This window comes from Lissotriton helveticus, chromosome 12, assembly GCF_964261635.1.
Source record: "Lissotriton helveticus chromosome 12, aLisHel1.1, whole genome shotgun sequence".
Taxonomy (NCBI): Eukaryota; Metazoa; Chordata; class Amphibia; order Caudata; family Salamandridae; genus Lissotriton; species Lissotriton helveticus.
Genome location: NC_136073.1, coordinates 905,004,146 through 905,019,183, shown reverse-complemented (window position 1 = coordinate 905,019,183; position 15,038 = coordinate 905,004,146). Strand labels below are relative to the sequence as shown.

Here is a 15,038-nt window from a genome sequence, read left to right as displayed (position 1 = left end):
ACACACAAATATTTTTCAAAAAAATTTGATTTGGGGAGTTAACCTACCTCAGTCAAACGACAGTAGCAACACAAACTATATGTGTGTGTGTATACACACACACAAACACAATGATTTAAAAAATACAAAACATAAAAATCCAAAATAATGCAACACAAACCTGTTCGGCAGAAACTCAGCTAATCTGAAATAAAATTCAAATAAAGAAATCGAAACTATGGCATCCGAAATTGTGGTTGGGGAAAGAGTGACAAAGAACCACAATATCTTCTTGCTATGTGGAGTGTTGAGAACAAAGTAGGAGTGCGTGTCCTACCCTCTACAATCATGAACAGGTAAGAGTCGTTAGACTGAGGACCCAAAAATGAAATATTCTTTTTTCTAGTGCTTCCCTCAGCTTTGTTAAAAAAAGAATTGAGATAAAGTGTGCTGGCCTCAGGGAGTAGGCTCCCACCTAAGCGAGCCTGGACTCTTGAGAGCTAAGGAAAAGTCTGTCGAACAAAATACAGCAAGCCGCCCCCCCTCCACCAAAAACAAAACACCAGTGAATGGAAGGACCCATAAACAGCACATATTTCTGAAAACTGAGCTAGGCGCTACGGAGACGGCCTAACAAGGAGGGGTAAACGGAAAAGACTCTTGAGAGCTGAGGTTACAAGCAGTGGGAAAGGGGACTTCACTTCATCAAGGAAGAGAAAAGCAGAGGGACCCAGAAGGGACAGTGAGAACCTGAATCTGCTGCTAAGTGAAGGACCAGGCAGAGAAGATGAGAGCTCAAGGTCATAAACTGCACAAGGTCAGAGTGAAATGTTGACGTCATTGCTAGGAGACAGGCGAGGACTTGCAATGCCCAATGCTGGGCCTTCCCTGCACCCAGAATGTTTCAAGTTTAAATATGGGGGTGGATGGCAGCCTGTGGTGGGCAGGAAGACAGGGGGCTTGGCAGGAGTGGGGTCCCTGAAGCAGACATAAGCAGTGGACTCTCAAAGAACCATCCTGGGGATTTTGGGGTACAGGGTCTCGGATTGTTTATAAAGTGCGTAAGTACCTCGTCCTGTTTTGGTCTCGCTCCTCACCTCCAGCACTGGTGGCCAGCCCCTTCAACCTCCCATGGAAGCGAAAAACAAACAGAAAAACCTTTTCGGTTACGCATAAGAAGAGTGCGGCTTGAACCTTCAGGCAGCCCCCTCCTGAGGGCTCTCCATGAGCCACCGCTGGAAAGATGGCGGCGGAGGGAGAGACAGGGTTTGGAGGTGGGAGAAGGGTTCGTCGCATGTTTTTTGTTTTTGATTTAAAATTGATCAAAGTTTTCTTAAATCATTGATTGTCCTCCACCAATCAAGAGCGAGAAAGAGATAGAGAGAATAAAAGCAGGCACAGCTCCGTAACATTTTAAAAAGCATGATGGGTTAACAGTCACATGACCACAACAGCTGTAGGCATGCCATCACTCCCAGCAGGCTCCAGTGATAGCAGGCTTCAGGAAAGGATGCCCGTGGCATCTCATCTCCTGGGGATTGTTCCTCTCCTGAATTTTCTCTTGAAGATCTTTCGGAAAGCGATCAGTACAGCTCCCAGATATCCAGTGTGTCGGACGTCACTCCTTCCGCTGCATCCTCACCAGTTCATGATGCAGTTCCGGTTCAATGTCATGAAGTAGACCTGGCTGCTTCCTCCAGACCGGACAGAGGCAAAAAACACCTGCAGAAGGAAGAGCCAATAAGAAGCAATGAATATCTCGAGAGTAAAGACCTAAAGAACAGGCGCACAAAGTTTTGTGTCTCAGATAGGATCTCACCAGCCTTCCTCCCGCATCCCCCTGTTGACATGCGTACGGCCCACCTAGGCACTCTAATTTTAAAAGATGCTTTCTTGCACAATGTAAATTTACATGTAACGAAAGACCGACGAAAAAAGATGAGTATAAAAACATAAGATTAAAGTGTATTTGTACAACATGCAGCAACTTCTTGGAAGAAAGGAAGGCGAGTGAAAATCCGTGTTGAAGGGGCATGGATCCAAACTCATCAGTAGCTGCGTGACCCCGCCCCCCCCCTGCTTTAATCCAAGATCTCCATACATCATACGCTCCACCAATAAGCCAAAACGGATCCACCGACAACGAGTCTCTCAAATGGAGATGGTACGTACAACTGCAACCCTATCAATCCCTAAACTTGTGCATCACACCCGTGACTTTGTGCACCATCAAGCCCGCAGAAACATCACGGGAGCACGTCTGTGATTCTCATGTTTAAAAGTATACATATGCAATTTAGGTCACGCTATACAAAAATATATATATATATGTATTTCATGCTCACTAGCAATTCTCCAGGGCTGTTAAACATAGAAATCATCATTCAGTATTTATCATACATCAATAATAGTGTGGCCTCCAGCTTATACATTCATATTCTTTTTCTAAGCAACATAAAATTCATTAAAAAAAAAAAATATCTAAATTACATTGTGCTGTGTCACAGACACTCAAGACCAATAATACATTTCTGAAAAGTTTTTCTAAAAAGATTTTATTAGCTATGTGCACTCGCACCTTTTTTCCCCGGAGCATCACACAGTAACTCGATTTCCCTCTTTTTTTACCCAAAACCCTTAAGTTTCAATACAAAACTGTAAAAGCTACGTTCTATTCAAAAATAAATTGTATGATGTGCAAATTACCTCTCACTTTTATGCTTGTTGTTAAATGAGCTGATTCATACCAATTAGATCTTTCTTTCCATCTATAGTATTTGCAAAAGTATACCTCTCTGTGATATTCTTACGCTAGATACAGATATGGATAGAATTCTACTTCCGAAAAACTATTATGGTTTATCAGAAGGCACCTACTCTGAGAACACTACCGAGGCCTAGTGACACTGTACTATATGAGGTTTCCAACATGGTAACTGAAACAGAAACATTGGTATTCACGTACTTCCCAAAGTTGGTACAGATATAACAACTGTAACTGTTGCAAACATGTAGCTGATTAGCTAAAAGGTTTCAGGACAGTAGATATAGTAGGAGATATGAGTTTGCCTCCTTTAACGATTGAAAAACGAGCAGCTGTGTTTATGCAATGACGTGCATCTGTGTAAAGATGTATGTAGGATCAACAGTAGGACATCTTAAAACCAGGTGGATGGAACACCGTGGAGCAACCAAGAATTGTGATACTAAATATTGTATGCCATACATTTTCAGGAACAACATAAATATACAGAAATGGGAGGAATATGTTTTATGGGATTGGAACGTGTAAAATTGTACAGGAGAGATGGGGATCTGGACAAGAAAATAAAAATAAGGGAAACTTTTTGGATCAACGAACTCCAAACAGTCCAATTTGGGTTCAACATAGATCGGGAACTCCACACGGTGATCTAAAAATAGTTTTCAAATTATATCTATCTCAAATTTCTCTGGGATCAGCAGCAGAGACCATAACTTGGAAGACTAGAGGTATAGAAATAGAACTATCTGGAATAGCAAAATCCAAATGACATGGACAACTGAGTTCCAAAGCACAGAAACCTTTAATCGCTTGGGAAAACAAAACAAAAGATAGAGCCGCTCTTTAGAAAAGTAATTGAAGATTGCTGGTTAGAGGTCATGAGGGACAACCAACGATAACATAGCAAGGAAATATATGGTATAGTTGTTCCCAAATAGAATTGAAACACTATGTTAATGGATCAGTCAAGATGCTGTAAATAGTCATTTGAGAAACGCTAGCACTTCAAACATTAGAGGATTGTTTCATAGTGCAGGGTAGTTGCAAGCAGAAGTAGTACGATGTAAAGAATAGCATCTAGGATTCCAGCCTCTATATACGGACCTCTAAGTTAACCAAAGAAATATTTCTGGTCACAAATGTTTTTAAATTCTTATCTTTGTTCAGTTAGGATCTTTAAGAATAATGGGAAATTTGTTAAAGAAGAAACCTGTATTATCTTCAAGTCAAGTCAACTCAAAAACACTTTATTCGATTAATTAAAATCATAAAAGCAAGTAAAACATTTCATCCCTCCCAATAAATACAAATATAGATGCAAATTCATCATACAATATACAATAAGAATAGTAAAAAACCAAGATAAGGGTTAAATACAATCTACAGGCAGATAATAAAATCACACAGGGAGATCAACAGCCGCTATTCTTTTTGCTTTGTTACGAACAGTGGCCACCAAGAATCTAGCAACCCCATAAATTACCCGGGTACTACTTAACAGTTGTAAATAAGTGAGGGCAGGGCTAACTTGGACAAACCCAGCCTCTCTCAATAATGGTGCTAAGAACTGTTTCCTAATATTAACGTAGTGCTCACAGAACATAATGAGGTGCATCGTATCTTGGATAGAAAAATTGTCACAACTGTAGGGGGTGGAGGATTCGGGTTTACCCCAGACTGGAAAATGACCCAGAGTGAAATGAATTATATTAAACCTGAATCTAATTAAAAGGTGACGATGAAAAGGAATTGTGACAATCTTTAGGTATGGCTCAATGAGTAATGAAATTGAAAGGACATAATTAGCTCTAGAAAATGGTAAAGGCAGCGTCTGGTCCAACAGACGGAGAAATGAAATGTGTCGTCAGTGAGGCAGCCTGGGAGGAGTACATAAGGGAATTGTATGGGGCACGAGTCCCTCGAAGACAGGTAGAGCCCCGAAAGTGGCAGGAAATATCTGAAGATTTTAAATCAGAGTTTAACGAAAAGCAAGTAGAGCATATAATAAGAGAACTGAAGCTAACTCGTGCGGCAGGCCCAGACAACCTTCCCGCAATAATATTAAAGTCAGAGGTAAAGTGGTGGGCAAGATTCTTCCCAGATTCTTCAAGATGTTCCATATAATACTATCAGAAGGCATAATGCCACCAAATTGGAAGGGCGCAGTAATCAGGCCAATCCATAAGAAAGGGAGTATGGATGCACCACAAAACTACAGACTGATTAATCTCCTGGATATAGGAGAGAAGGTATTTTCAAAAATCGCGTTAAATCGACTTAACGAATGGGTTAAGGAGTTTCAAATCGTACCCATAGAACAGGGAGGATTTAGGGAGGGGCACTCCACGATAGACCACGGGTTCACACTGTGGGCAATGGCAAAGAAGTCAACGGAACAAAACGGCAAGTTATGCTGTTTATCCGCGCTGCTTTGCCATAATTATTGACTCTGTTCATCTCCTGCTGCATAGCTAAGTAGCGCTTTGCCTGTTCTGCGCTGTTTAGCTGCTCAAAGTGTATTTTACATTGGCGCTCTGTGGCTTGTAAAATTGTGCCGCGTTTTAACATTGTGCTTGCTTTGTGCCTCATTTGCGCTCTGTTACATAACTACTGCTTCACCTACGCTCTCAGCGCATTCTCCTGTAGCGCTACGCTGTGCCTCTCCCCTCCGCCTCCATCTTGTTTGTTTTCCTCGTCGTCCTCGTGCACCCGCCCCGCCTCCCAGCTGATACGCCCTCCCACTGTCCTCAAATAGCTCCCTGCCCCTGGTAGCGCCGTGACTCGCTCCTTCCCCACGAGTTGAGGAGTCGCTCCCACTGTCCCTGCAGACAGCTGGTTTATCCGCGCTGCTTTGCCATAATTATTGACTCTGTTCATCTCCTGCTGCATAGCTAAGTAGCGCTTTGCCTGTTCTGCGCTGTTTAGCTGCTCAAAGTGTATTTTACATTGGCGCTCTGTGGCTTGTAAAATTGTGCCGCTTTTTAACATTGTGCTTGCTTTGTGCCTCATTTGCGCTCTGTTACATAACTACTGCTTCACCTACGCTCTCAGCGCATTCTCCTGTAGCGCTACGCTGTGCCTCTCCCCTCCGCCTCCATCTTGTTTGTTTTCCTCGTCGTCCTCGTGCACCCGCCCCGCCTCCCAGCTGATACGCCCTCGCCCCTCCCCCTCCACTATCCATATATGACAGTTCTTCCCGCGCGCAGCGTTCACGCGCAGCGTCCGCGCCCAACCCGCGCCGAAGGTGCGCCAAAGGTAAGCCCGTCTACGCCCGTCCGCGCCTGGACCGCGCCCAGCGCCATACCCCCTGCCCCTCGCGCTGCCCAGCCCCACCGCATTACCTACGATGCTGCCACCCTCCTAGCCCTTAACCCCGGTCGCGCCCCCAACTGCGTCCAAGCCGCTCCTGGACGCACCCATGGACCGTTCTCCTGCCCCTCCTGCAAATTCATCGGCACCGCCAACATCTCCGCTACGACCACACCACAGATTCCCGACCCCAACCACCTAGAATGCATCCTTCTCAACACCCGCTCGGTCCACAGGCACGCCATCGACCTTTGGAACCTACTAGACACCATCTCTCCTGACGTCGCCTTCCTAACGGAAACATGGATGAACGCTTCCTCCGCCCCTGACATCGCCATTGCCATACCTGATGACTATAAGATCACACGCAAGGACCGCACCGACCATACAGGAGGTGGAATCGCTATCGTCCATAAGAAATCAATCCGCATCTCAACCAACTCTGACGCCAACCTCGATAACTCCGAACACCTTCACTTCCAGATCCACATCGACCCCAAGACCACACTCAGAGGCACCCTCCTCTACAGACCACCAGGACCCCGCGCAAAATTCAGTGAAGACATCACGGACTTCATCACCCCACACGCGCTCCCCTCCAAAGACTACATCCTTCTGGGAGACCTCAACTTCCACCTGGAAAAGATCAACGACCGCAACACCGCCACCCTCTTAGACAACCTCGCCAACCTCGGACTTAAACAACTGGTCACTTCCCCCACCCACATCGCAGGTCACACACTCGACCCCATCTTCACCTCCAGCAACCATGTCTCCTTCAACCACACTACGGATCTCCTCTGGACTGACCACAGCTGCGTTCACTTCACCTACAACAAACCGAAACCCATCGTCCACCTCCAACCAACTCTTCAAAGAAACTGGAACAAAATCACCACGGAGCAGATCTCCACATCGCTCCTTCAAACCTCCCCAGCCCTCTCTTCTAACGCCAACGAAGCCGCATCTAACCTCACCCTTTGGTTATCCAACACCGCCGACACCTTAGCACCACTGAAAAAACGCCAACACAAACTCGGCATCAAGAAGGCCTCATGGTTCAACGATGACCTCAAGAAGTCCAAGAAACTGTGCCGCTCCCGTGAAAAGGCCTGGAAAAAAGACCCATCCGCCAGTAACAAGGACGCCTTCAAAAGCGCCATCCGTACTCACCACCAACTGATCCGAATAGCCAAGAAAACAGCATTCAAAGATCGACTGGACAACAACGCCCACAACAGCAAGGAACTTTTCAACATCGTCAAGGAATTTTCCAACCCCTCGGCCAACTCCAACGACATCACCCCCTCTCAAGCCCTCTGCGACTCCCTAGCCTCTTTTTTCCACAACAAGATTGCTGACATCCACAACAGCTTCGACAACCAACCTGGAAGCCAGCCCACCCTACCATCAGCTGACCATCTGCCCCCCGTTAACACCCTTAACGCCTGGAACCCCATCTCCACTGAGGACACCATCCGCCTGATGAATTCCATCCACTCTGGATCCCCCACAGACCCATGCCCTCACCACATCTTCAACAAAGCAGACTCCGTCATAGCTCCTCACCTCCGAGACGTCATCAACTGTTCCTTCAACTCCGCTACCTTCCCAGAAGATTGGAAACACGCTGAACTCACCGCCCTTCTGAAAAAACCAACAGCAGACCCCACCGAACTCAAAAACTACCGCCCCATCTCGCTTCTTCCATTCCCGGCCAAAGTCATCGAAAAAGCTGTCAACAACCAGCTCGCCGCCTTCCTCGAAGCCAACAATTCACTCGACCCTTCACAATCTGGCTTCCGAGCCAAACACAGTACTGAGACCGCCCTCATCGCAGCAACAGACGACATTCGAACTCTATTGGACAATGGAGACACAGTCGCCCTCATCCTCCTCGACCTCTCTGCAGCCTTCGACACAGTCTGCCACAGCACCCTTTTACAACGCCTCAGAAACATCGGAATCCAAGGAAAGGCACTGGAATGGATAACCTCGTTCCTCACCGGAAGAACCCAGAGAGTCCGCCTCCCACCATTCAAGTCCGAGGCCTCTGAAATCATCTGCGGCGTACCGCAAGGATCCTCACTCAGTCCCACCCTCTTCAACGTATACATGAGCCCCCTCGCGGCCATCGCCCGCCAACACAACCTCAACATCATCTCTTACGCGGATGACACTCAACTGATCCTATCTCTCACCAAGGACCCCAGCACCGCCAAAACTAACCTTCACGAAGGAATGAAAGAAGTCGCCGAATGGATGAAACAAAGCCGACTGAAACTGAATTCAGACAAAACAGAAGTCCTCATCTTAGGTAAATCCCCCTCTGCTTGGGACAACTCCTGGTGGCCGGAAGCCCTCGGAAATGCACCCATCCCGACAGACCACGCACGGAACCTTGGTGTCATCCTGGATTCCTCACTATCAATGAACAGACAAGTCAACGCCGTATCCTCTTCCTGCTTTAACATTCTTCGCATGCTCAGAAAAACATTTCGCTGGATCCCCACCGAAACAAGGAAAATAGTCACCCACGCTCTGGTCACGAGCCGACTGGACTACGGAAACACCCTCTACGCAGGTACCACCGCTAAACTCCAGAAGAAACTACAACGAATCCAAAACGCCTCAGCCAGGCTCATATTAGACATCCCACGCAACGAACACATCTCTGGTCACCTTAAAGATCTCCACTGGCTACCCGTCAATAAGAGGATTACTTTCCGACTGCTCACCCACGCACACAAATCACTCTACGACATCGGACCAGATTGCCTCAACTCTCGACTGTCCTTCTACTCCCCCTCCCGCCAACTTCGCTCCTCCAACCAAGCCTTCGCCACTGTACCTCGCATCAACAAGACCACCATGGGAGGCAGATCCTTCTCTTACCTGGCTGCCAAAACATGGAACTCACTCCCCGCTTACCTTCGCCTCACCCAGAATCACCTAGCGTTCAGAAAGCAGCTTAAAACATGGATATTTGACAAATAATCCTCCTCCCCTTCCTAAGCGCCTTGAAACCCTCTGGGTATGTAGTGCGCTATATAAATCCTATGACTTGACTTGACTTGACTTGTTATTTCGTTGACTTCCGAGCAGCTTTCGATTCAGTAGATCGGGATTGCCTATGGGAAACATTAATAAAGGAAAAAATTCCCAAAGATCTACTGACAATAATAAAAGAGCTACACCGAGGAAACTGGGCCCAAGTAATCAGGGATACTGTGGGGTCATTGACACACAAAATACCCATTGCAAATGCTTGAGACAGGGTTGTGTTCTGGCCCCACAGTTATTCTCCATATTCCTCTCAGACTTACCTACCTATCTAGAAGTTGAGGGTAGCGCAAGTCCCAGAATGGACGGAAAAAAGGTGCCCTGTCTACTCTATGCAGACGATCTGGTAATAGTAGACCAGACCGAGATAGGCCTCCAAAGAAAGTTGAACTCATTTAATGTATACTGTGCTAGCAAATTCTTAACAGTAAACTTAGACAAAACAAAGATCTTATGCTTTGGTAAAAAGGCAAGTAAGTTTAATTGGTATTTAGGTGATCTTAAACTGGAAACGGTCAAAGAATACCATTACCTAGGGATATGATTCGATAAGACACTAAACTGGCAAAAACATCTGGAAGCCCAAAAAGCAAAAGCTCATACTTCAATCTGTGGACTAAAAATGTTTAATCGGGATTATGGGGATTTGTCACACCGTCCACTATTAAAAGCCTTTAACGCAATGATACCCCCACAAGTCTTTACGGAGCAGAAATCCTTTATTTGAGCGGTAAGGGAGTCTGGGACTTGATGGAAGAGAAATGCCTGAAAAGCCTCTTATCTCTCCCACAATCATCCATGGCCCAAGCAATAAGAATAGAAATAGGAACAAAGTCTTGGGAGGTACAAGTACAAACTGTGGTAATCAGACTCTGGAAACGATTGGAAGATACAGAAGGTCAAAAAGTTGCACAATGGTGTAGGAAAGAAATTCAAAATAGTGACCTAAAATGCGCAAAAGCTTGTAGGGAAAGAATGGTATAGGTTTGTGAAAGGCTAAAGGTGGAGGTGAGTCAGGAAACACAACAAATCGTCTGTCCTAAGAGTGAGCTAAACTTTAATGGGAAGGAAGTATCCAGAAAGACTGATATGGGCTATCTGGCAAAGAAAAAATCAGTAGAATTTATGATGAACTCATTGTCAAATGAAAACTGGTTTCCCTACTTAGATATCCTACCAAATCGCTGTTATAGACAGGAGATACTAAGATTGCGGATTGGGATCAATCCATGGTTGATAAATAAAGATCTTAAATCAAAAATGTTAGATCATAAAGGGTGCTGCAGGTGTAACCTGGGCACGAAAGGAGACCTTGTGCATATCCTTCTCGTCTGCTTAACATTATTAGAACAGCGTAAACTGTGACTGCGCCCAATATTTTTAAAACACGATATAAGAACAAGGGCACAGGCGGCCAACCTCCTAACAGAAATGCCCAGTATCGAGATTGCTATTGCCCTAGGAAATGAATATGCTACTTACCAGTATGCATCTGTTCTTGGCATGTAGGGCTGCTAACATTCATATCTATTGCATAGATCGCCGCCTAGTGTTGGGTCCGGATGATTGCACATTGTTGTCCTGGAAGAGTCTTCGAAGTATCACGAGATAGGTGGGTCCTCCACTGGACTACAGTGCGCATGGGCATCGACTCCATCCCCAGATTGTTTTTAGCCATTGTGGCAAAGATGGAGCGCGATAGTGTAAATGATGTCCATGCTAGTGATGAAATGCATGAAGTAATCTGCAGCTGCTACAGGCGCCGGGGAGGAGGGTGGGCAATATGAATGTTAGCAGCCCTACATGCCAAGAACAGATGCATACTGGTAAGTAGCATATTCAGTTCGAGGCATGTGGGCTGCTAAATTCATATCTATAGCATAGAATACATAGCAGTCCCCTCATTAACGGCGGCCGCCCGTGCCAGCTGCAGAAGTCTGAAAAAGAGTTTTGAGAACAGCCTGTCCTACAGCTGCCTGCTGTTTAGAGTGCACATCTACACAGTAATGTTTGGTAAATGTATGTGGTGTAGCCCACGTGGCTGCTCTACAAATGTCTTCCAAAGGAATGTTACCTAGGAATGCCATGGAGGCCCCCAGCTTGCGTGTGGAGTGCGCCCTGGGGGGGGACCGTTAAAGTGCGTTTAGCCTTCTGATAACAAATCTGAATGCATTTAACGATCCACCTGGCAATTCCAGCTTTGGAAATAGGGTTGCCTCTGTGCTGTGCGGAGAAGGCAACGAAAAGTTGCTGTGTTTTTCTAAAGGGTTGTGTTCTGTCAATATAGTACATTAATGCCCTTTTAACGTCTAGCGTGTGGAGCATTCTTTCTGCAACTGTTTCTGGATTTGGAAAGAATGCGGGTAGTTCAATCGTTTGATTGACATGAAACTGTGACACCACCTTTGGAAGGAACTTAGGGTTAGTACGGAGCACTACCCTGTTTGAATGCACTTGTATAAATGGCTCTTGTATTGTGAGCGCTTGTAGCTCACTAACACGTCTCAGAGACGTGATAGCAATTAGGAAAGCCACTTTCCAAGTCAAGAACTGAACCTCACATGAATGTAGAGGTTCAAAAGGTGGGCCCATCAACCTAGTGAGGACCACGTTGAGATTCCACACTGGAGCGGGTGGGGTCCTGGGAGGAATGACCCGCTTCAGTCCTTCTAGAAAAGCTTTAATGGCAGGCACCCTGAAAACAGAGAGATGCTGCCTGTTTTGAAGATAGGCCGCTATGGCGGATAAGTGTATCCGAATGGAAGCGTACGCTAGATTGCATTTGTAAAGATGTAACAAATAGCAGATGATGTTAGGAATGGACGCATCTAGCGGGTTCATGTTATGTTCCGTGCAATAAATGACAAACCGCTTCCATTTTGCTGCATAGCAAGCTCTTGTAGTGGGCTTCCGTGCCTCCTTGATAATGTCCATGCATTCTGGAGGCAGGTTAAGGTAGCCAAACTCTAAGACCTCAGGAGCCAGATCGCCAGATTGAGCTGTTGCGGATCTGGGTGCTGAATGTCGCCATGGTTCTGCGTCAAAAGCCTGGGCGTGAGGTGCAGCCTTTGATGCGGTACCACGGAGAGTTCCAGAAACGTGGTGTACCACGGTTGGCGTGCCCACGTTGGAGCAACCAGGATGAGTGTCATCGAGTGTTGCTTTAGCTTTCTTGCCACCAGCGGTATTAGAGGTGCTGGGGGAAAAGCGTACGCAAATCTGCCTGACCAGTTCATCCATATCGCATTTCCCTGCGACTGTGGGTGAGGGAACCCGGCGGCAAAGCTTTGGCATTTTGCGTTTTCCCTTGTGGCAAACAGGTCTATCTCCGGATGACCCCACTGCTGGAAGTACGGGTGGAGTACTGATGGATGTATCTCCCACTCGTGCATCTGATGGCTGTATCTGCTGAGCAGATCCGCCATCTGATTGTCCGTGCCCGGGAGGTGTTCCGCCATGAGGAAGATGTTCCTCTGAATGGCCCACTTCCACATGCTCTGAGCCAGGTGAGACAGCTGTGGAGAGTGTGTACCTCCCTGCTTCTGGATGTAATACATCGCCGTCATGTTGTCCGTCCGGATTAACACAACTTTGTTGCACAGATGGATCTTGAAGGATTTGAGTGCCCTGAAGATTGCCATCAATTCTAGATAGTTGATGTGCATCCTCTTCTGCTGTGTCGTCCATAGTCCCTGCACAGTGTAGTGGAGCACATGAGCTCCCCACCCCTGGAGAGATGCGTCCGTCGTTAGGATAATCTGTGGCACTGGCTCCTGGAACGGTCGGCCCTTGCAAAGGTTGTGTGGATTCCACCAATGCAGAGAGTTGTATGCCCGACCGGTGACCAACACTAGGTCTTTTAACTGTCCCTGAGCCTGAGTCCACTGATGCGCCAAGCATTCTTGGAGCGGACGCATATGCAACCGTGCGTGCGGGACTATGAAGATGCAGGAGGCCATCATGCCTATCAACTGCATGAACACTCTCGCTGGGAGTGAGTGTTGCGGTCTGAACCTCCGGATGAGCGACTGGATGTTGTCGATCCTCACCGAGTTCGGCTGAGCCGTAGCTGTCAGGGTATTGATTGTCGCGCCCAGATACTGCCGCACATGGGCTGGCTGGAGGTGCGACTTTGGATAGTTTAACGAAAACCCCAGACTGTGAAGAAGGTGAATGGTGTGGGACATGTCCGCAGCGCACTGCTGAGCCGACTTGGCCTGAACGAGCCAGTCGTCCAGGTAAGGATAGACATGTATGTTCTGTCTCCTGAGGTGCGCTGCCACGGTCGCCAGACACTTTGTGAACACTCTGGGGGCAGTGGTCACTCCAAAGGGCAGGACTTTGAACTGGTAATGCCTGTTGTGTATGGTGAACCTGAGGTACTTTCTGTGTGATGGGTGGAGTGGTATGTGAAAGTAAGCATCCTTGAGGTCCAAGGTTGCGAGGAAGTCTCCCTGGTTTAACAATGGAAGAACCTGCTGTAGTGTTAACATGTGGAAGTGTTCTGAGAGTATGTACAGGTTGAGGGGGCGTAGGTCCAGAATGGGTCTGAGCGAGCCGTCCTTCTTTGGGATTAAGAAGTACAGTGAATAAACCTCTGTGCCTTCTTCCTCCACTGGCACGAGCTCTATTGCGCCCTTTTGCAGCATCACCAGAACCTCTTGCTGCAATAAGTGCAAGTGCTCTGGTGACATAGGACGTTGCCTTGGGGGTATGTTGGGTGGAGTGGACGTTAACTCCAAACAATAGCCGAACTGGATAAGTTTCCTTACCCACCTGTCTGTGGTGATGGACTTCCAGACTGGCAGGAACTGATGGAGTCTCCCCCCGACAGGTGTTGGATGGTCGGGGGGCAGTGACAGGGAGTCACTGTTTGTTGGCAGCAGAGGAACGGGAATTATTGTTGCCTCTGCCTCTGCCCTTGGCGCTGTTTCCTCTGTAACCACCTCTATTCTGTTTTGGGTACGAGGCCTGGGCGCCTCCTTTGGTGAAATGCGACTGCTGTGCCAAGTGTCCTCTGGTAACACCCCGGAGCACTTGAGCAACGAAAAGTGTTTCCTCTGTATTGCTGAGACTGAAGTGCCCCCATGGACTTAGCCGTCTCAGTATCTTTCTTGATTTTCCCGAGGGTGGTATCAACCTCAGGGCCAAACAGTCTGTCTGGATTGACGGGCTGGTTGAGGATAGTCGTTTGTATCTCTGGCTTGAACCCTGAGATGCGGAGCCATGCCTGACGCCTCAACATAACACTATTGTTGATCGCTCTTGCCGCTGTATCTGCAACGTCTAGCGCACATTTTATCGCAGCGTTGGAAATGAGCTTGCCCTCTTGTATCAGCATCTCAGCACCTTCCTTAAACCTGCCTGGAAGGTGTTGTAAGAGCTGCTCTAAGGTGTCATAGTGCGCCCTATCGTACCTGGCTAATAGGGCTTGTGTGTTAGAAATGCGCCATATGTTGGCTGCCTGCGCAGCCACCCTTTTGCCCCCTGCCTCCAGCACTTTAGACTCTTTGTCCGGGGGAGGAGCTTCACCCGTTGTCTGTGAATTCGCCCTCTTGCGGGCATTGGAGACCACCAAAGAGTCTAGAGGCAACTGGCCCCGAATGTAAGTAGGGTCCCCAGGTGCCGGCCTGTATTTTCTTTTCAATACGCGGGTTCACCACCCTGGCTCTGGTGGGTTCCTTGAAAATGTCTGTGGCATGCTTGAGAACCCCCTTAAGCATTGGAAGCGTCTTCACTGTTTTTTCTGATGCAGAGAAAGTATCAAATAAAAAGTCAACTTCCACTGGGTCGGCATGCATCTCCACTTTATGGTTTGAAGCCGCCCTTTCAATTAAGGCATTAAATGCCGCAGAGTCTTCAGTTGGAGAAGTTTTAACACCATACAGATGTGGGTCACTGACCACCTGTTGGTCCCCCTGAT

The 15,038-nt window shown here is 47.2% G+C and overlaps 1 protein-coding gene across 3 annotated transcripts in view; it reads right to left on the bottom strand.

Moving 5' to 3' along the window:
- Positions 1-845: 845 nt before the first annotated feature.
- The window catches only part of MINK1 (misshapen like kinase 1), a 631,604-nt gene continuing 617,411 nt past the window's right edge, over positions 846-15,038 (bottom strand). For 2 of the 3 annotated variants that reach the window (XM_078670619.1, XM_078670620.1), the window contains exon 31: positions 1,277-1,701. In XM_078670619.1, coding sequence (XP_078526745.1) covers positions 1,618-1,701 — 84 coding nt within the window. In that variant the 3' untranslated portion in view covers positions 1,277-1,617. Of the gene's footprint in view, positions 1,702-15,038 lie in introns of all 3 variants that reach the window. The other variant, XM_078670621.1, reaches the window with a different exon arrangement.